This window comes from Schistocerca serialis, chromosome 5, assembly GCF_023864345.2.
Source record: "Schistocerca serialis cubense isolate TAMUIC-IGC-003099 chromosome 5, iqSchSeri2.2, whole genome shotgun sequence".
Taxonomy (NCBI): Eukaryota; Metazoa; Arthropoda; class Insecta; order Orthoptera; family Acrididae; genus Schistocerca; species Schistocerca serialis.
In genome coordinates, this window is record NC_064642.1 from 170745956 (window position 1) to 170767992 (window position 22037).

General features: G+C 43.4%; 1 protein-coding gene across 1 annotated transcript in view; it reads left to right on the forward strand.

Annotated features, from left to right (window-relative positions):
• LOC126481823 (uncharacterized) overlaps positions 1 to 22037 on the forward strand; it is a 528043-nt gene that overhangs the window by 347389 nt on the left and 158617 nt on the right. Inside the window, exon 4 of the mRNA XM_050105782.1 lies at positions 2094 to 2278. Coding sequence (XP_049961739.1) covers positions 2094 to 2278 — 185 coding nt within the window. The remainder of the gene's footprint in view (positions 1 to 2093; positions 2279 to 22037) is intronic.

A 22037-nucleotide genomic window follows, 5' to 3' on the forward strand; every position in this document is an offset into this window, starting at 1 on the left:
GACAAGTGTCCTTTCAAATTGTATGGAGAGGATGGACATGTACGGTCATAGAGACAACCGCATGAATCCATGGACCCTGAAAGTCAATAGGGGTTTGTTAAAGCTGGTGGAGGCCCTGTAATGGTTTGGGGCGCGAGCATTTGGACTGTTATGGGACCCCTGATAGGGGACCTGACAGGTAAGCATCCTGTCTGACAACCTGCATCCATTCATGTCCATTGTGCATCCGAACGACTTGGGCAGTTCTCGCAGGACAATGCGACATTCCACACGTCCGGAATTGCTACAGATTGGCTCCAGGAACACTCATCTGATTTTCAACGCATCTGATGGCCACCAAACTCCCCAGACATGAACATTATTGGGCGTATCTGTGATGCCTTGCAACGTGCTGTTCAGAAGAAATCTCCACCCCCTACTATTTTTATGGATTTATGGACAGCCCTGCAGGATGCATGGAGTGAGTTCCCTTCAGCACTGCTTCAGACATTAGTCGAGTCCAGCCCACATCGTGTTGCAGCACTTCTAACTGCTCACGGGGGCCAATACACGATATTAGGCAGGTGTATCATTTTCTTTGGCTCTTCACTGTATACAGTTAACTTGAAAACATAATTCTGTACCTATTTGTCGAGGGCTATTCAAAAGATGTAAACAAAATGTTCGATGTTTAATTTCATTCCTTTTGTAAGTCTCTTTCATGAGGGTTTTTGAATATATCCAACAGGAAAATCTGCCTCATATCTCATCTTACAGTAAGAATTTCTAAATTTACTCTTAAGGGAGCAGTTATTCGGCTTGTAGAAATAAGTGTACAAAATTTCCTGATTCTGGCATTCAAAGATTGTGAGAAAGAAGCACAATATCTCCAAATAACTTAATTTTCAGGAAACGCAATTGAAAGTTCAGCATAAAGTATATTATTGTGTCACCTCTTCAGAAGGCCCCAGATTCGTCTCAGGGTCCTCTTTGCCTCCTAGGCTTCTCTTCTGGGTTTCTTGTTTTCTGTCTTCTTTCCTTCATCAGGCCTTCAACCTCTTCATCTGCACAGAGGCGCTGTAAATATAATTTTCTCAAGATGCCTTGAGCGAAATTTCCTATTTTAATGCCCATTCTCTGTAATTAAATACAAGAACTGCGTCGTAAGCTGTAATTCTGAAAACTGCAGCAGATAAAAATGTTTTTTTAGGGCATCGTTTCCATGAGAGTGACTGGGTGTCGTGTGATGTCCTTAGGTTAGTTAGGTTTAAGTAGTTCTAAGTTCTAGGGGACTGATGACCATAGATGTTAAGTCCCATAGTGCTCAGAGCCATTTGAACCATTTTTTTGTTTCCATGAGAGTGATTTTAGAGATTCATTTAGATTCTAGTGTTTGCCGTGAACACACTTCTTTATAAGTTCCGTATCGATCAGAAACCTCTATGTGGGCTTGGTAACATCCAGGATACAATTTGGAAGTCTCCCCTTGTGAATGACGGGGTTATTATCCCACTGAGCCTGTACACATTTACACCAGCTAGTGTGTCATAGGCGATGAATGGGATGTTCATCCGTTGACACCATGTGGAAATGTTTATCCCCTAGTGCACTTTTCGCGTCAGTTAAAATGTCTGATAGCCCTGTCATCGGCATAAGTAGCAAAAGGCAAAGCAAAAATTGCTTTTCCACAAACAAAACAGGTCCTTTGTCATCATTTCTAAGATATGGAACAGAGTGACAGATGATAAATAAAACCAGGGATAATACATCATAGCCTTTTAGATATATTGCATGCAAGTTTGCTTGAAATTAATCCACGGAATCCTTGCTCAGCGAGCAAGTATTGAAATATTTCTTCAAAAAGTGAGCGTGGCAGGAAGGTCGAGTCACATATTTATTTTTCAGTCACTTTGGGTGTGATTTCGTCACTGAAACTTTGGGAACTCATTGTTCATTAGTTCTAGCAATAAATTAAATAAATAGAGATTGACGTTTCCTGTCAATTTCATGAACGTCCACCCTTAAGTTACAAAAATGCGTGCTGCTCTGCCCCGTCCTATGCGCTCCTCAATTGGCGTCTAGCCTAAGCCTACCTCACCGTTGCGTTCCCGCAGGTGGACGCTGCCCGACCTGGTGATCAATTCGTCGGCGACGCCTGGTGTGGGTGGCGCAGCTTACGAGGTTCGAGCCTCTGCCCACGTGGAGGATTCCAACCTCGAATCTCCCACCATATTCGGCTGTGAGATGCACATTCCGGGAACCACGTACGTCACGAGAAAGACCTTGGTCTACTACCCGGGTAAGCACAATCCTTCAAATGTAGCTTATTAGCATTTAGGTGTCTCATCGAAAATAAGTCAAACTAGCGTTACTGTATGTCTTAATGCACAGGTGCCAAAAGTTTCACACAACTTCTTTATGTATAATAAGTTTTCTCGTCACATACAGACAGTGCGGAAGCTTTCGCACCAGCTCGAAGTAACTTGGGTCTTTTACTGCTCAATCTATAGTGGCCATTCGTATCATCTTTGTGATGTTAAATATATTGCTGGCAAGAAACCAAATTAACAAGTTTTTACAGTAACATCTTAGATCTTGTCAGAATCACATGTTGTGGAGTAAGGGCGTTTAAATCCCCGGCAGGCCATACATAAACTACTGGCCATTAAAATTGCTACAGCAAGAATGAAAGAAGATGATAAACGGGTATTCATTGGACAAATATATTATACTAGAACTGACATGTGATTACATTTTCATGCAATTTGGGTGCATAGATCCTGAGAAACCCCAGTACCCAGACCGCATCTCGTGGTCGTGCGGTAGCGTTCTCGCTTCCCACGCCCGGGTTCCCGGGTTCGATTCCCGGCGGGGTCAGGGATTTTCTCTGCCTCGTGATGGCTGGGTGTTGTGTGATGTCCTTAGGTTAGTTAGGTTTAAGTAGTTCTAAGTTCTAGGGGACTGATGACCATAGATGTTAAGTCCCATAGTGCTCAGAGCCCAGTACCCAGAACAACCACCTCTGGCCGTAATAACGGCCTTGATACGCCTGCGAATTGAGTCAAACTGAGCTTGTATGGCGTGTACAACAGGTACAGCTGCCCATGCAGCTTCAACACGATACCACAGTTCATCAAGAGTAGTGACTGGCGTATTGTGACGAGCCAGGTGCTCGGCCACCATTGCCCAGACGTTTTCAGTTGGTGAGAGATCTGGATAATGTGCTGGCCAGGGCAGCAGTCGAACATTTTCTGTATCCAGAAAGGCCCGTACAGGACCTGCAACAAGCGGTCGTGCATTGTCCTGCTGAAATGTAGGGTTTCGCAGGAATCGAATGAAGGGTAGAGCCACGGGTCGTAACACATATGAAGTGTAACGTCCACTGTTGAAAGTGCCGTCAATGCGAACAAGAGGTGACTGAGACGTGTAACCAGTGGCATCCCATACCATCACGCTGGGCGATACGCCAGTATGGCGATGACGAAACACGCTTCCAATGCGCGTTCACCGCGATGTCGCCAAACACGGATGCGACCATCATGATGCTGTAAACAGAACCTGGATTCATCCGAAAAAATGACGTTTTGCCATTCGTGCACCCAGGTTTGTCGTTGAGTACACCATCGCAGGCGCTCCTGCCTGTGATGCACTGTCATGGATAACCGCAGCCATGGTCTCCGAGCTGATAGTCCATCCTCCTCCAAACGTCGTCGAACTGTTCGTGCAGATGGTTGTTGTCTTGCAAACGTCCCATCTGTTGACTCGGGGATCGAGACGTGGCTGCACGATCATCCGTTACAGCCATGCGAATAAGATGCCTGTCATCTAGACTGCTAGAGATACGAGGCCGTTGGGATCCAGCACGGCGTTCCGTATTACCCTCCTGAACCCACCGATTCCATATTCTGCTTACAGTCATTGGATCTCGACCAACCCGAACAGCTATGTCGCCATACGATAAACCGCAATCGCAATAGGCTACAACCCGACCTTTATCAAAGTCGGAAACATGATGGTACGCATTTCTCCTCCTTACGCGAGGCATCACAACAATGTTTCACCAGGCAACGCTGGTCAACTGCTGTTTGTGTATGGGAAATCGGTTGGAAACTTTCCTCGTGTCAGCACGTCGTAGGTGTCGCCACCGGCGCCAACTTTGTGTGAATGCTCTGAAAAGCTAATCATTTGTATATCACAGCATCTTCTTCCTGTCGGTTAAATTTCACGTCTGTAGCACGTCATCTTCGTGGTGTAGCAATTTTAATGGACAGTAGTGTAATTAGTTTTTTATATTATTCCGTACATTGCTGAAGGTGGATGCCGCGATAGATCGTTGGTGCGGATTTATCGTCTCGTCGTCCGTCGTCAACCGAATCATACGTGTCGTCTGTAATTACCTCATCTGAAAATAAAATCTCTCTTCTTCCCCTTGCCTCTACTTGCAGTTTATATTCTACAAACATGATATATATGTTAAGAGAGTGTGAGGGCGAGAGTAGCAAAGAAGATGTGTGTGTGTGTGTGTGTGTGTGTGTGTGTGTGTGTGGGTGGGTGGGTGGTTGGGTGGGTTGGTGGGTGGGTGTGTGGTTGAGACAGAAAGAGAGAGAAGAGGAGAGAGACAGAACCGAGGCGGGCATTGAACGACAGGGAGAAGATAAGATCGTATGCGTTTCCAGACTATAACATAATGGCTGTTTAGAGGCAGTATTCGCCAGAATGAGGTAATCATTGTACGAACAGTTCAGAACGCCGACCGCGTGAAACACCATGGTTCCGAATAAAAATTCTGGTGTAACGATTTCGAAGAGACAGTAATTATGTACAAGGTCGTACAGATTTCGTTCAAAGAGTAACGCGACAAACAACGGAAAACCGGCAAGGTATGACGAACGACAAATTCCAGGTAACAGGAACGAAATTTGACATTCCCTGTTCTCGAATAAAAACATGGTGATTCTAAAGGCAACGGCTGACTGATACTGCCTGTACGGTTTATTCCTTGAAATGTGTCTCAAATTCCTTTGAACTGTTGTCATACGGTGATAGCAGGATCGTCTACACTTTTGATAACTTGGGGAACATTAATTCTTATTTTAGCGTCACCATTCTTTTGAGAGTTTTGATGCGACCCACCACTAATTCTTCTTCTGCGCCAACCTCTTTATCTCGGAGTAGCCTTTACCCCCATATTCTTGATGACTTTTACTCTCTATGGCTTAATGTAATATTCACTAATTAATTAATTATTCACTAATGTCTTAATAAGTTCCCTGTCATGCAGTAGCTTCTAACTTATGCATCCCTATCTTACATCCTTTGTAATGCGAGACCTTCATTCTGACCTTCCAATTTGTGTATTGCATATCACCCGTCTGACCCTGTAGCTTACTTGTAGTTTTCTCAGTGCTTCACACATGTTGCAACGTTTCACACTGTCGAACGCGTTTCCTAGACAAATCCTGCGAACGAGTGTTGATTTTTCTTTAGTCTTGCTTCCATTATCGAGGGCAAGATCAGAACTGCCTCTGGTGTGCTTTTACCATTCCAAAAGCAAAACTTATCGACACGTAACATATTCACAGTTCACTTTTCTACTCTTCTGTATACAATTCTTGTGAGCAACTTGGTTGCATGATCTGTTAAGCTGATTGTGCGACAATCCTCTAACTTGTCGGCTCTTGCGATCTTTGAAATTGATGCCTTTCTGAAATTCCCAAGTCTAACATTCTACACACCAACTTGAATACCTGTTTTCTTGCCATTTCACCCAATGATTTTAGAAATTCCGATGTAATGTTATCTATCCCTTCTGCCTTATTTGATCTTATGTCTTCCAAAGCCCTTTTAAATTCTGGTTCTAAAGCTGGTTTACCTATCTCGTCCCTACCGACTGCTGCATCTTGTTCTACTTCGTCATTAGACAAGTTCCCTCAAAGAGGCCTTAAATGTACTTAAATGTATTCCCACCTCTGCGTTTAACAGTGGAATTCCCATCGCAGTGTTAATTTTACCACACTTGCTTTCAATATCAGCGAAGGTTGTTTTGACTTTTCTATATGCCGAATCAGTCCATATAACAATCACTTTCTCCGATTTCTTCACATTCTCACGCACCAGTTTCGTGTCAGTTACTCTGCACTTCTTAATTATTTCATTCTTAAGTGAAACGCATTTATGTGTTTCTGTATTCCCGAGACATTTTTGCACTTCGTTTCTTCGTCGATCAAATGAAGTATTTATTTTGTTACCTATAATTTCCTCGCTGTTAACTTCCTTGTACCAATAGTTACCTTTCCAACTTGGGTGATTGCCGTTTTTCTGACATTCATTCCTCTTCAACTGATCTGCCTACTGAGGTATTCATTACCGCAGTATGTAGAGCTTCAAAGAACTTCACACGTTTCTCTTTATTCCTTAGTACTCCCGTAGTCATCTTCTATGTGCACTGACTCTGACTGACTAGACTCTTAAACGTAAGCTTGACCTTTATCGTAACGAGCTTGTGATCTGATCTGTATCTACTCCTGAATAGCTTACAATACAACATGTGATTTCCGAATCTCTATTTTACCTTCATGTGATTCAGCTGGAATCTTCCCGTGTCTCCCGGTCATTCCCAGGACTACGTCCTTCTCTTACGATTTTTGAATGGAGCATTCGTATTACTCTATGAATTTTATCGTAGAATAGTCTTCCTCCTTTCTCATTCCTAATGCCTAAGCTAAATTCGTCTGTAAACGTAGCTTCAACTCCTTCGCCAATCGCCTGTGATTATAAGATTTTCATCCCATTTTCCTTCACATGCTGCATTACCCCTTCAGTATCTTCATATAATCCATGTCTTCATTTCCTGCTTGCGACGATGGCATGCATACCTCAACCACGTTTGTCACGTTGCTTTGCTGTCCAAATTGATGACAACAACCGTATCACTGAACGTTCACGAGAGCAGAATCTTTTCCCTTCTTCTCTGTTCATAACGAATCGTACTCCCATTACACTTCATTTTGTTGCTGATGATATTACCCTATATTCATCTGACAGAAATCTTTGTCTTCTTTCCATTTCACTTTACGGACCCTGCTATATACAGTGAGCTTTCGTATTTTCCTTCTCAGATTTTCTTGCTTTCCCTTCTACGTTCAAACTTCTGTCATTCCATGTCCCGACTTGGAGAATGTTGTCCCTTTGTTGGTTATTCAGTCATTTTTCTCATGGTGAGCTTCTCCATGGATTCACGAAGAACACTTCATTTCTTATGTTACCACTCTAGAAATTTCTCCCTTAGATTAAGTCCCTTGCTTGACACTGTGAGACTTGTTTTAGCAACGAGCGCCATCTATTGTGTCTTATGTGCTCCTCTTCCTGCTACCCTTCGCTTTCGACTAAGTAGAATTCCTTCACTTAATCTATTACATCATCCCCAGTTTTGACGTTAAGTTTATCACAAATCTGATCTCTACTACCACCATTCCTTTAGATTTTCCTTGGTTTACTTTCAGTCCACATTCTTTGCTAATTCGAGTGTTCACCCCCATCAACAGGTTCTGTAATTCTTCCTTACATTCACTAAGGTTTACCAGTGCCATTAGTGACATCACTAACAACTTTCCTGGCTAACTTTTAATGGCATTCCTGTAATTTTCTGTTATTTGGGTCATTGCTTCTTCGATGCACACTGTGGAGAGCTGGGGAGAAAACATGTATCAAGATCCTACCGCCCTTTCAAATCCGATCGCTTTTCACTTACTCTTATTCCTAACGACATTCTCATTAAAATTGTTCTTGACGTGCTCAGCATCTTCTTATAAAATACTCGTATCCACAGACAAGGTCGGTAACACACACCTGTGCGGTAGCGCTTGGCCCTAAGCTAAACCGATAAGAACCCTTGTAGTGAACGAAATTTCCATTCCCTGTATTTTGTAGGCGAGGGGAGGAGAGGTGATGGCGTAGAGTTCCTGATCACCAGAATGCATATCAATGTCTTTTGTTACATCCCAAACCTATCCACAGTGCCTCGAAAGGTGAGGACATGTGACAATGTTGATTCTCATCCGTATGTTATCCTTTGGGGACGTAAAGCCCAATGGTTACCTTCGTGCTATTCGAGAGGCGTAAGCTGTGGATCGGGACCTGGATCCATCTCTTTTCATCATCAATACGCAATACAAACATAGCATTCACCTAAACTCAACAAATATACCTAACACACAACTCTCACATACCTGCAAGAAAAGGGGCCGGTGTACACATAGGAAGAAAAGCCTTCCCGATTCTGCAGCTGAATCCGTCCCTTGTGGTTGCACAGCCAACAGTGCCGTACGCCATTACCTTATAAAATACTAAAATAAGAGACGTTCAGGACGTGTTGCTGTAGCCTTTTATTGCCTGAAACTTTTAACGGCTTGACGTGGTTATTTTATACCGGGCAACCGAAAGGTTTTAGTTTGAGGGCGTTGCTACAATGTATCTGCACTTCAGCGCGATTCCGATGATGATATACGGGGTGAATCACCTACAACTTGCGCCGCAAATATTGCGTAAATGAAAAGTTGTATTGATGCGCGGATTTCATAAAATGGACTAGTAGTCTGGGGCTCATATTTTTAGCGAATAAGCCGGCCGCTGTGGCCGAGTGGTTCTACGCGCTTCAGTACGGAGCTGCGCTGCTGCTACGGTCGCAGGAATGGATGTGTGTGATGTCCTTAGGTTAGTTAGGTTTAAGTAGTTCTAAGTCTAGAGGATGACCTCAGATGATGAGTCACATAGTGCTTAGAGCCATTTGAACCATCTGTTAGCCAATAAACAGATTGTAACAATACTTAGAAAGTGTATATTTTGTGCAAACATACACTTTTTAAATGGAACAATGCTTGTTGACGTTAAAAAACTAAAAGGAGGGTAAATTACAATGCCAGTGCTTGTTTCAAGAATCTAGTGCTAGTGATCGAATGATTTACGAGATTTCGTATGTGCAACGTTTGCGCCATTCAGCTTGCGTAGTTGCTAGGTACAATGTTTTTATGTTTGCTTACAGTGTGCTTATGAGTTCCTTAAGTGCGTTACGACTTGCTAGTCAATTATTGTGGGACAGTCCAAGCAGGAAGTCGTGAGTGGACGATGTGATTTACCAATCCTACACATTCGCCATCGACGTAGATTCAATCCCTATCACATCTGTGTCCATCAAGAGCTGCATGGAAATGATTGCGAGAATCGTGTTAGCTTGTGTACCTGAGCATTAATACAGGATACTCCAGATGTATCATGTTTAGTGATGAAGCCACATTTACCAAATATGGCCAGGTAAACGGCCGAAACATGATCCCGTTGGCCTCATCAGATGGAGTGTCAGCATCCATGCAGTGTAAACGTGTGGTGTGAACCATGAGCTTATATGCCCGTTTTTTATAGACGGAACACTGAAGATGCACAAGCATCATAGGCTCCTGGTAGACCATCTTCCACGGATGCTAGAACACCTTCCTTTACAGACTAGGAGGAAACTGCAGTACCAACATCGTAGCTGTCCGGCTGATAGTGCAAAAACTACTACAACATGTCTTCATGAATTGTTTCCAAATCGTTATACTGGCCGGTTCGTCCACTCCCCCCCCCCCCCCCCCCCTCCCGCCTTATTTGACGCTAGTTTTTTTCTGTTGGGAAAGCCGAAATACGGTGACTACGAGGACATACCAACTACACCCTAGGTATTACTGCAGTTTGCTCGCTCGGACATCTCCGCTGAAATACCAGCTTGTTTGCAGCAGTCGTTCCATACCAGACTGGAAGCGTGTATTGCCGCTTCCGGTGGTTAGTTTTGACATAACCTGTGATGGTTAGGTGCCTCGTTACTGCTCTGAATCCACATGACTACTTTATAGTCTTGTGTTGTTCTTTAGTGCGTGCTGCCACAGGTATTCTACAAGTGTTGGTATACGAACTTTTCAAAATATTATATCTCGTAAACGACTCACACTAGAATCCTGCAATAAACACCACTGAAGTTCTAAATTGCCGTACTTTTATTTTTATTTTGTCAGTAGGCGATGTTCCATTTAAAAACGTGTACATTTGCACAAATATTACGCATTCTAAATAGTATTACGATCTGCTGATTGGCTAACAGTACCAGACCTTGAATGCCAATCCATTCTGTGAAAACCGCACATCAATAGCACTTATTTCCGCAGTATCTGTAGTGTAAGTTTTGGATGAGTCACCCTGTGTAAGGATGGACTTGCAGGCAAGGGATTAGAATGGCAACACTATCCTTCCGACGCGGGTGCGGTAAATGTGGAAACTTGAACTATGGTGACATTATTACCAGATGCGTCCAACCGGGACTAACATGCTGTTCGCCTTTTCTTAGCTGCTGGAGGACAAACACCGGTAGATATCCATCGTAGAATAAAGAATTTTTATGGGGCTCCAACTTCCGTGCTGGTAGCGATTCGACACAAGACGCCAGTCCATCCGGGAGGCCAGCCACATCCATTATGGGCAACAGCCAGTGGAGACTGATGGTGCGATTAGCGCACACCAGTGCATAACCATTTGTATGCCAGCTAAGGATCTTTACATTAGATTTGGTAGCGTTCAACACGTTATCCACCATGAATTATGCTGCCGTAAAGTCTGCAGCCCGTGGATGAACCGGGTGTTGAATGTTGAACATAAACTAAACCAGATGTCTGTTTGCCTTAAGTCACTGATGCATTTCAATAATGAACGCAACACGTTCCTTGAGCACTTCCTTGCTACCAACAAAACCTTGTGCCCCCACTAAGAACAGAAGTCGAAATCGTCGATGAGGCAGTGGTATCATCCATCGTCCGCTCTTCCCGAGAAGTTCAAGAGTCAGCCATCTGCTGGAAAAGTGATGTTCACCCTGTTCCTTCAATGTCGGGTCCCATAGCGTACTGATTTTCACTACTGAGAAACTGTTTTGCTCAGCGATGTAGAAATTACGGCGCGAAGTACTCCTGAGAAAATAGCTTCTGTGGCTGCTGCAGCTTCATGATAACCTATGCCCCCCATATTAGGAATGTCTTAATGGAGAAGTTACGCGAACTCAAATAGAAGACTCCCCAGCACCCACCCTACAGTCCACATGTCTCCTTACAGGATTGTCATACCATCAGTCTCTTAAAAAAGGCCTTGAAGGTTCAACGATTCCTGCTGGATGAGTAGCAGGCAGTTACATACTTTCTTATACACCAAGACACGGTGTTTTGACCAAAGGGGTTCTTCAGCCTGGTGCGTTGGTGGGATGAGAGCCTCATGCTTGCTCACAGCGAATTTGCCTTTTTGGCTTACCACACCGATTCTGGACTGTACGATCTTCGAACTTTTTCATCTCTCTTTATAGATAAGCTAGCCGACGGCCTTGCCGCATTGGTTACACCAGTTCTCATCAGATCACCAAAGTTAAGCGCTGTCAGGCTGGGCTAGCACTTTGATGGGTCGCTGCCCGGGTCTGCCGAGCGCTGTTGACAAGTGGGGAGCACTCAGCCCTTATGAGACCAATTGAGGAGCAGCTTGATTGATTATAGCAGCACCACTCATGAAAACTGACAACAGACGGGAGAGTGGTGTGGTTGATTGGTTTGAGGGTTTGAGGAAGGAGACCAGACAGCGTGGTCATCGGTCTCATCGGATTAGGGAAGGATTGGGAAGGAAGTCGGCCGTGCCCTTTCAGAGGAACCATCCCGGCATTTGCCTGGAGTGATTTAGGGAAATCACGGAAAACCTAAATCAGGATGGCCGGACGCGGGATTGAACCGTCGTCCTCCCGAATGCGAGTCCAGTGTCTAACCACTGCGCCACCCCGCTCGGTAGAGTGGTGTGCTGCGCCTCCGTATCAACAACCGATGATGTATAATGACGAGGATGACACGGCAGCTGGTCGGTACCGCTGGGCCTTCAAGGCCTATTCGGGTGGTGTTTTTATACATAAGCTGTATACACGCATAAATACACATATATCCACACATACATTTCGTATATCACAAGTACATGAGACAAATATGTTATGAAAATTAACTGTTAGCATATCATTCACAGTGAACACATGTAGAAGTCAGCGAATAATGCTGTTTGTGTACCACATCACAATGTAATTAAGATTTTATTCGGTTTAATGTATCCTGTATGAGAATAGTTAAAGAAAGACTTAATTTTTTCAATGTGATAATCCGCATTTCAACAAAAATTTCTAACTTCAGAATCGTCTTCACCGAACTGAATTTGGGAATCGATACATAAAATTTTATAAGCCAGGTGTTTATGTTTTCATTGTATCTGAACAAATACGACGAAGTTAGAAGTAAGGCACTCATGCTCATTAATGTTCCTAGGTAGCTAACCAATATTTGCATGTTACATTTTTTATTTTACTTCTGAATTATTTTCAGTAGTGAAGATAGTAGTGGCAAACTGTATACCGAATTGCATCAGGGAACTTTTTCTTTTTTAATATTTCCCGGTGGATCGAATATTCCATCATTTCCCGTAAATTCATCCAGATTATTGCTATCTCTGGAGCCAATATTTTGGTCGACCATCTTCCAGAGGTGTGTCAGTTTTACGATTTTTAAAGTACTTCACATTGTACAAAGACATAACTGCTCGTAACAAGAGCTTCAATCACAGATAAAACTGTACGCCTCTGAGAGTAAACAGAGCAAACATGGTATCAACTAATCTACAGTGCCAGAATGAGATTTCCACTCTACAGCGGACTGTGCGCTGATATGAAACTTCCTGGCAGATTAAAACTGTGTGCCGGACCGAGAATCGAATTCGGGACCTTTGCCTTTCGCGGCAAGTGCTCTACCAACTGAGCTACCCAAGCACGACTCACGCCCCGTCCTCACAGCTTTACTTCTGCCAGTACCTCGTCTCCTTCCTTCCAAATTTTACAGAAGCTCTTCTGCGAACCTTGCAGAACTAGCACTCCTGAAAGAAAGGATATTGCGGAGACATGGCTTAGCCACAGCCTGGGGGATGTTTCCAGAATGAGATTTCCACTCTGCAGCGGAGTGTGCGCTGATATGAAACTTCCTGGCAGGTCCTGAGTTCGAGTCTCGGTCCGGCACACAGTTTTAATCTGCCAGGAAGTAATCTACAGTGTTTACAAAATATTCCGTTGTTGATTGTGTATGTTTTCCACACTGTCATCTTTGACGCATGCGCGTTTACTCCACAGTGTAGTTGCTTTAAAAATCTTACAAGCGACTCATTTTGAGAAAGTCTTGATGGTTATCAACCTGAATATCGGTATCAGAGTTAATGCACTCCAGAAAATGGATGGAATATCAGGAGACATCTATGCATATTGGGAGCGCCCTCCTACCTGTTAGCAATCTATTTGCACCGGTTTATTAACCCGTGCTGAAATAGGTAATAGACTGTTTTGCACTTCCAGTATGGCAGAGGGCCTTGAAATTAGGATTCTATGTTGATCACATCTTTTATTTTGTCCAAACGAATAATTTGGAGCTGTTTTCTTAGTTTCACGCAGAGGCCCAAGTATGGCTAGTAGAAATGTGAGCTGGATAGTATTTATTGAAACCCGAAGAGTAACGCAATACCTGAACTATAACTTCTTCCGTGGAACGAATCACAGATTCCTTCATTTCCAGCAAAGTTCATTTCCTAAACTCCGACATGACTATTATATTTTGCCGCATACCATGTAAGAGATGTTGGTCTATAACTGAAAGTGTTTGACGTGTTTCTGCTGTACAGTATGCTCGTGTTACATGCTTCATTTTGAAATAGCTCTAGTGGGCTGGGGTTCGCAGCACCTCTAGCGCTAAAACTTTGTGCAAGCAAAATGAAGCCGTCACGCAGCCGAGTAAGTCACAGGAAGAACTTGGGAACGCGAACACTGTGCTCGCTGTGTCGCCGCGGCGTGGCCCTTAATCCGCACCGCAGATGCCCGCGCGCTGTCGCAGCTGAAGTGCAGTAATTGTGGCGGCCTCCGCGCCCGAAATGGAGCGCTGTTCTGCGCCGTTCCGCGCTGTGACGGGTCGGCCGCGCCTGATGAGCCGCTTTGTGCTGCGCTAGCTCGCATTGTGGGTTGCCTCATACAGGCGCTGCACAGTGGATTCTGTTCTCCCAGTGTGGTGCAGCCGCTGTGTTCTTTAAAAAGCGGACTTCTGTGCGTCCTCTCAGGGCAACTCGTTATTGTCAACCAGTTTATCTTTACATCTCACGTACATCTACGTGGGTTCTGCACAATGCCAATGCAGACTGTAATATAGGATGGCTTAATGTAGTTGCTATATTTACTCTCAACCTAATTTATACCCTGTTCCGTCTCCTCAGGAGTACTGTTAACCATGAAAATGGTAATATAGTTTACAGTGTACCACAGTGGCTTAGAGGAAGTCCAGAGGAACAACTGAATATAGGAGACTTGTGGTCCACCAAGCTCGAATGCTAGCAGGAACTGATCTACAAAAACCACCCAAGCCAAACCTAAGCTACAGCACAAGTATAATGTGTGAGATTTTCTGTACTCTAACACACTCCGCGTGCAAAGTATTGGTCCTAGAGTGAAAATTAGTAGAACCCTTTTTGTTGGTAATTTAATGTAATTTAACTTTATAATGAAACACGTTTTTGCTGGAGGCAGCGGGTTTCGAGAAAAACAAAACTATCCTTCAAAACAGGCCCACCCCCAAATAAACTTCCCCCTTCCACCCGCACCAATAGGCAGGATTTTTAGTATATTGTTCATGGTACTTCCTCCCACCACTTTAATAAATTTGCGGCTACAGGAATTATTTCCCATTCGCCCTTTTGGGAATTCATTGACAGGGCAATCGCATCACAGTCTTAATGAGCTTATCCGTTAACATTATTAATGCAAACTTTCGCATGAGAATATTGATAGGAAAATACTTACGTAAACGTTATGCACAAACTAATTACGTTTACAGTTTCATCTAACGTAGGCCATACGAGCACAGTAGTGCCATATTAAGAATCCCAGACTAACGATTTAATTGTTAAATGTATGCTGTTGAAATACACATTGTAAGGTAAAATCTACACAAACATCAAATGTGTACAACTAAGCAGGTGGCGTAATAAAAGTCCAGTCAACGAAAACCAAAATGTTTGAACATGGAAAATGAGAAAAGGTGGATATGGGACCTGAGTCATGGAGTCACATTTTTGCACAGTGGTAGGAGTGAATGTCCTGAGCGAAATACTAAAGTCCTTACTGGTGAGGTCATCTTTGGAAATTTTTCTTGAATAACTGGAAAACCGCTGCCGCTAATCAAGAGGTATCCCAGTATAACTTTGAACTACAATAAATATCCTGCCAAAACGCTTAATTTTTTCTCAAGGAGAAGAGAATGTTCAAAATCTCGCTCAGCACGCCAGAACTGCAGCTTAGGTGTGTTTTTGAGCCCAGTCTGTAGTAGTTCCCGAACTTGATAGACCACAAGTGCCGTATATGAAATAGTCCATTTCGATATTCTATTACTACATTGTCAACAATTATCGTTTAATCACATGATATAAGCAGACTGTATCTTGTACATGAATTAAAATGTAAAGTTGAAGTTAAGTTTAGCTTGTCCACTTAGCGCTAGTTGTAAGTTGGTGCTTCCTGTGTTGCCAATAGCTGTCTCCTTGGTGCAGTTACCTTGGTTGTTCGGTTGCAGGAATCACACACCTAGATACCTTGGAGGTCTGTATTTTTTTTTTTTTTTTTGCAAACTTTCGAGAACATGCTGAAAATATTTGCCAGTTGGCTCTCACAAGCAAGGCCATATCTCAACGAGTGCTACCTCAACTATGGATCGCCTGTAAGGGGCAGACAGGTGGCTCGTTACAGCATTGGCCTCCTGCGGTCACCTTCACTTACAGTGTGTTCGCCGCCTTTTCTGTCATCTTCAGGTGGACCGAGACGCCATACAGCAACAGCACTGAATGCCGTAAGTTGTAATATTCTCCCGAAAGAACGAGGGGAGTTTAAATATTGTACCGAGAGGTGGCTAACCGATCTGAGGAGACACATCTCATCAATGTAAGCGGTGATGGAACGGATTAGTAAGTTAACGACGGTTAAATACGCCAAATGCACTAACAGCCTTAAGGAGTTGGTGCAGTAGTAAGTCTCTGTGGTTTTCTATCCTGATGGAATTCCATACATGCCATATAAAGTTACGTAGAGGTCAGGAGTTGGCAAGCTCTAGGGAAAGTGAAGGACCGTCACGGTGGTTGTTCAATTGGGACACAGGAGGCAGTGTACTTTACAAGCTGGACAACAGACGCTCGGCCAAAAGAAAACAGAAGAACGGGGCTTTGTGCAGGCGGTTGGGCAGTCACCACAACAGCGCCTCGTCGCAGACTGCTTCGGAGACGGCAATACGGCGGAACACCCAGTCTAACCTGCGTGCCGCGCGGTATAACGCTCCCTCAGCTTAACGAGGAAAACTTTCCCTGCGATCTGTGGCATTTCACAGAAACACTATTCTGAGTACGCAAAGGCGTGGACTCTGGTCTCGGATAACATCTTCACGAAGCGTACCAGAAACAGCACCAACTGTGATTTTATTGCGTTGTTGGTGGCCCACCAAGGCGATACCGAGAGAAATTTCCTTTTTTGTTTCCCGCAGTTGCGAAACGACACTGGAGGGAAAAGCAGTTTTATTTATTTATTTTTTGTACACAAGCTGAGATATATGTCCTGGGTTACATGTTTTGGACAGAAGGGTGGTTAAGGTATTGACTGGGAGAGGAGTTTTTACAAAGTCTCTGGAGGGAGAACGAAAGACATTAGAAAATTGTGTCACTGGCCGGTGTTAGTGCCAAAGAGGGTGACTGGCCAGTAATTTTAAGTGCGCGAGAAACTGTCGCCAGCAGCGGAGGGATGCATTTTTGGACATTTGCGAACTTTCGGGCATGTAGCGCAGAATAGGACATTCGCATAAGTTTGGTCTTGTAGTCTGTAACGTAATTCATTCAGGCCAGACTTCTGGACCGATTAGAAGATGGATGGACTCATAGGAGTGCATGCCTGACTGGCACAGATATAGAGCCCCCTCTAGTTATGCCTCTATGGTTCGTCACCTACCACCTCTCCTTACGTAAGATTGCATTGCAGCACCAGCATGATAAGGACGGATAGTCAAGATAACTTGTTGAGGTCTATAGAAGTGCCGAAATAATTATTGATCGCTCTGCCCCAGTAAGATGCATGTCCTCGTTTCCTGTTACCCTTACATTTCGGAAACTTAAGAGTTTGGTAACAATGACAATGAATCTTTGCAACCAAAGTACCAGCCGAGTCCTTCTCAAAACATTACCAACATTACCTATATGGCAACAGTGATGTCAGTAAGTAGTACTTACTGACATCAGTGTTGCCATATAAGTACTACTTGAATTGACACTGTTAGCAGTGACTGTTTAAATCAATACTTAATTGTCAATTCTGTGGTAAATTGTAAATTTTATTTTATTTTATTTTACACGTCTAGTTCCGAAGGGCCTTATGGAGGAGCTACTCTCCAAGGTCATGGAACGTGCCAGTATATTAAATTGTTAAATAAAAATAATAACAGATAAAACAAAATGTTTATGAACGCAAAAAAAAAAACAAGCTACAAGTTTAAGTAAACGTAATCAACAATATAACATAGGAATCAGCTTAATTTTTCAAGGAACTCCTCGAGAGTATAGAAGGAGTAATCTATTCAGTTTGGATTTGAAAGCCCGTGGATTACTGCTAAGATTTTTGAATCCTTGCGGTGGTTTATTGAAAATGGATGCAGCAGTATACTATACAACTTCATGCAAAAGACTCAATGAAGTGCGATCCAAATGCAGATTGAATTTCTGCCAAGTATTAACTGAGTGAAAGTCGCTAATTCTTGGAAATAAGCCAATATTGTTAACAAGAAACGACAGTAAAGAATATATATATTGAGAGACCAATGTCAGAATACCCAGACCAGTGAACAGTGGTCGACAAGAGTTTCACGAATTCACACTACTTATTGTCCGACCTGCCCGTTTCTGAACCAAAAATATCCTTTGAGAATGGGAAGAGCTACCCCAAAATGTAATACCATACGACATAAGCTAATGAAAATAAACAAAGTAGACCAATGTTAGTGTCGAGCGATCACTTACTTCAGGTACCGTTCGAGTAGTAAAAATGGCAGCATTAAGTCTTTGAACAATATCCTGAATGTGGACTTTCCACGACTTTTTAATATCTGCCTGAACACCTGGAAATTTTAACTGATCAGTTCCACTATTCATATGCTATTCTGTGAAATTAAAAGGCAGGGTTTTGTTGAATTCTGTGTCAGAAGCTGAAGGAACGGACTCTTACTGTGATTTAGCATTAGTTTATTTTCTACAAGCCAAGAACTTATGTCATGAACTGTGCTATTTGAAACGGAGCCAATGTTACACACAATACTCTTTACTGTCAACCTAGTGTCGTCAGTATACAGAAATATTTTATAATTACCTGTAATACTGGAGGGCATAGCATTTATATAAATAAGGAACAGGAGTGGCCCCAGCACTGATCGCATTCGGGAGGACGACGGTTCAATCCCGCGTCCGGCCAGCCTGATTTAGGTTTTCCGTGATTTCCCTAAATCGCTCCAGGCAAATGCTGGGATGTTTCCTTTGAAAGGGCACGGCCGACTTCCTTCCCCATCCTTCCCTAATCCGGTGAGACTGATGACCCGGTCTCTTCCCCCAAACAATCCAATTCCAGCACTGATCCCTGCGACACTCCCATCACAGCCATTCTCAACAGTGTGAATTATGGCCTTTTGCTGTCTGTTGTTAATGTAAGATGTGAACCAATTGTGAGCTACATCTCATATTTCATATGGTCCGAATTCTGGAGCAATATTTTGTGATCAACACAATCAAAAGCTTTAATTAAATCAAAAAAGATGCCTTGCGTTCGAAATCTCTTGTTTAATCCATCCAGTACCTCAGAGAGGAAAGAGAGTATATCATTTCCAGTTGTTAAAACAACTTCTAAATCCGATCTGTACATTTTATAACAAATCAATTACCCTTCCATACACAACAGCCTTTTCCATAAAATTTGTAAACGCTGATGGCATAGAAATAGATCTAAAATTGTCTATATTATACCTTTCTCCCTTTTTATAAAGCGGCTTTACTGCTGTAATCGCTCAGGAATCTGACCATGCTTAAAGGAAAAATTACAAATATGGCTAATAACAGGGCTAATATGTGCAGCACAGTGCTTGAATATTATGCTAGGCACTCCATCATATCCGTGAAAGTCCTTAGTCTCCACCGATTTTATTATTGACTCAGTCTCCCCTTTGACAGTATCACAGAAGATTATTTCAGACATCAGTCTCACAGGGCAATTTCTAAGAGAGTTACGTTATTCCCTGTAGAAACTAAAATTTTATTTAATTCACCAGCAACGCTGAAAAAGCTGTTGTACAGTAATTAACTGTACATATATCTGACTTACCAGTAACAGAAATATTTTTACTACGAACTGAATTTATATTGTCAACCTTGTGCTGCTGACTAGACACTTCCTTCACAACTGGCTATATGGTTGTAATTTTATCCTGCGAATTAACTATTCTATTTGCGTACCACATACTCTTTGCTTTCCTAATAACATTTTAGGTAGTCTACCTTACAGTACTGTTTGTAATGGGCTAGTGTAGCTTGTTTGTGACCACTTTTAATATTTTGATACAATTCCCATTTAATTATACATGATATTCATATCCACTAGTCAGCCAACCAGGCTGCCTCTTACTGCTAGTATCCTGTTTAGAAAGTTCTCTTGGAAAGCAACTCTCTATGAGGTTCAAATGGCTCTGAGCACAATGGGACTCAACTGCTGAGGTCATTAGTCCCCTAGAACTTAGAACTAGTTAAACCTAACTAACCTAAGGACATCACAAACATCCATGCCCGAGGCAGGATTCGAACCTGCGACCGTAGCGGTCTTGCGGTTCCAGACTGCAGCGCCTTTAACCGCACGGCCACTTCGGCCGGCCTCTCGATGAGCATGTTGTTCAAATGTGTGTGAAATCTTATGCTAAGGTCATCAGTCCCTAAGGTTACACACTACTTAACTTAAATTATCCTAAGGACAAACACACACACCCATGCCCGAGGGAGGACTCGAACCTCCTCCAGGACCAGCCGCACAGTCCGTGACTGCAGCGCCTGAGACCGCTCGGCTAATCCCGCGCGGCTCGAAGAGCATGAGAAATGTGTTAAGGAAAGCATTATATTTGTCACCTAGGTTATCGGCACTATAAACGTCCTGCCACTCTAGTTCCTTAACGAGTTTTAAAAAACTCTCTACTGCCGTTCGATTAGCTTTTGTGCATACACACATCAAAAAACGTTTTGCATCTCCTCGGTTCCGAGAGTTCCGGAACCTGTACAGAAAACTGGAATAGAGATAAAGATTAACATCATTTCTGCCTTTTTGTATTGCTCATAAAAACCACACATTGCATGTTGTACTACCATACAGCGAGACCTTCAGAGGTGGTGTACCCATCGTTACATGTAATACCCAGTACCACGTTTTCTTGCAGTGATACATGCCTATATTCTTTGTTGCATACTGTCCACGAGTTCATCAAGGCACTGTTGGTCCAGATTGCCCCACTCCTCAATGGCGATTCGGCGTAGATCCCTCAGAGTTGTTGGTGGTTCACGTCGTCCATAAACAGACCTTTTAAATCTATTCCAGGAATATTCGATAGGGTTATGTAGAACATGCTGGCCACTCTAGTCGTGCGATGACCAGAAGGAAGTCATTCACAAGATGTGCACGATAAGGTCGCAAATTGTCGACCATGATGAAGAATGCCTCGCCAATATACTTCCGGTATGGTTGCACTATCGGTCGGAGGATGGCATTCACGTATCTTATAGCCGTTACGGCGACTTCCATGACCACCAGCGTTGTTCGTCGGCACCACATAATGCCACCCCAAAACAGGACGGAACCTCCACTTTGCAGCTTACGCTGGACACTGTGTCTAATGCTGTCAGCCTGGCCTTGTTGTCTCCAAACACGTCCCCGACGATGGTCTGGTTGAAGGCATATGCGACAGTCCTCGGTGAAGAGAGCGTGATGCCATTCCTGATCGGTCCACCTGGCATGTCACTGGGCCCATCTGTACCGCGCTGCATGGTGTCGTGGTTGCAAAGATGGACATCGCCATGGACGTCGAGAGTGAAGTTGAACATCATGCAGCATATTGCGCACAGTTTGAGTCATTATAACTCAACGTCCTTGTGACAGCACGAAAAGCATTTATCAATATTGTGGCGTAGCTGTCAGGGTTCCTCCGAGCCATAATCCGTACGTAGCGGGCATCCACTGCAGTAGTAGCCCTTGGGCAGCCTGAGCAAGACATGTCATCGACAGATCCTGTCTCTCTGTATCTCCTGCATGCCAGAACAACATTTCTTTGGTTCACTCCGAGACGCCTGGACACGTCCCGTGTTGAGAGATCTTCCTGGCACAAAGTAACAATGTGGACGTGATCGAACCGCAATATTGCCCGTATAGGTATGGTTGAACTACAGACAACACGAGCCGTGTATCTCCTTCCTGGTTGAATGACTGGAACTGATCGGCTGTAGGACCCCCTCCGTCTAATAGGCGCTGCTCATGCGTGGTTGTTTACATCTTTGGACAGGTTTAGTGACATCTTTGAACAGTCAAAGGGACTGTGTCTGTGGTACAATATCCACAGTCAACGTCTATCTTCAGGAATTCTGGGAACCGGGGTGATGGAAAACTTTTTTTAATGTGTATAGTTTGTAACTACATGTAACATTTGTTGGGGTACAAAAACTTTTTAGTGTTAAAATTTGTGCATCGTGGTCTGAAATGCCATTCACCCTATTAGTAATAGAATGCCCATCCAATGAGGAAGAATAAATAAAAATATTGTCTGCGGCTGTGCTACTGTTCCCCTGCGCCCTGGTTGGAAAATACATAGTCTTCATCAAATCATATGTGTTTAGGA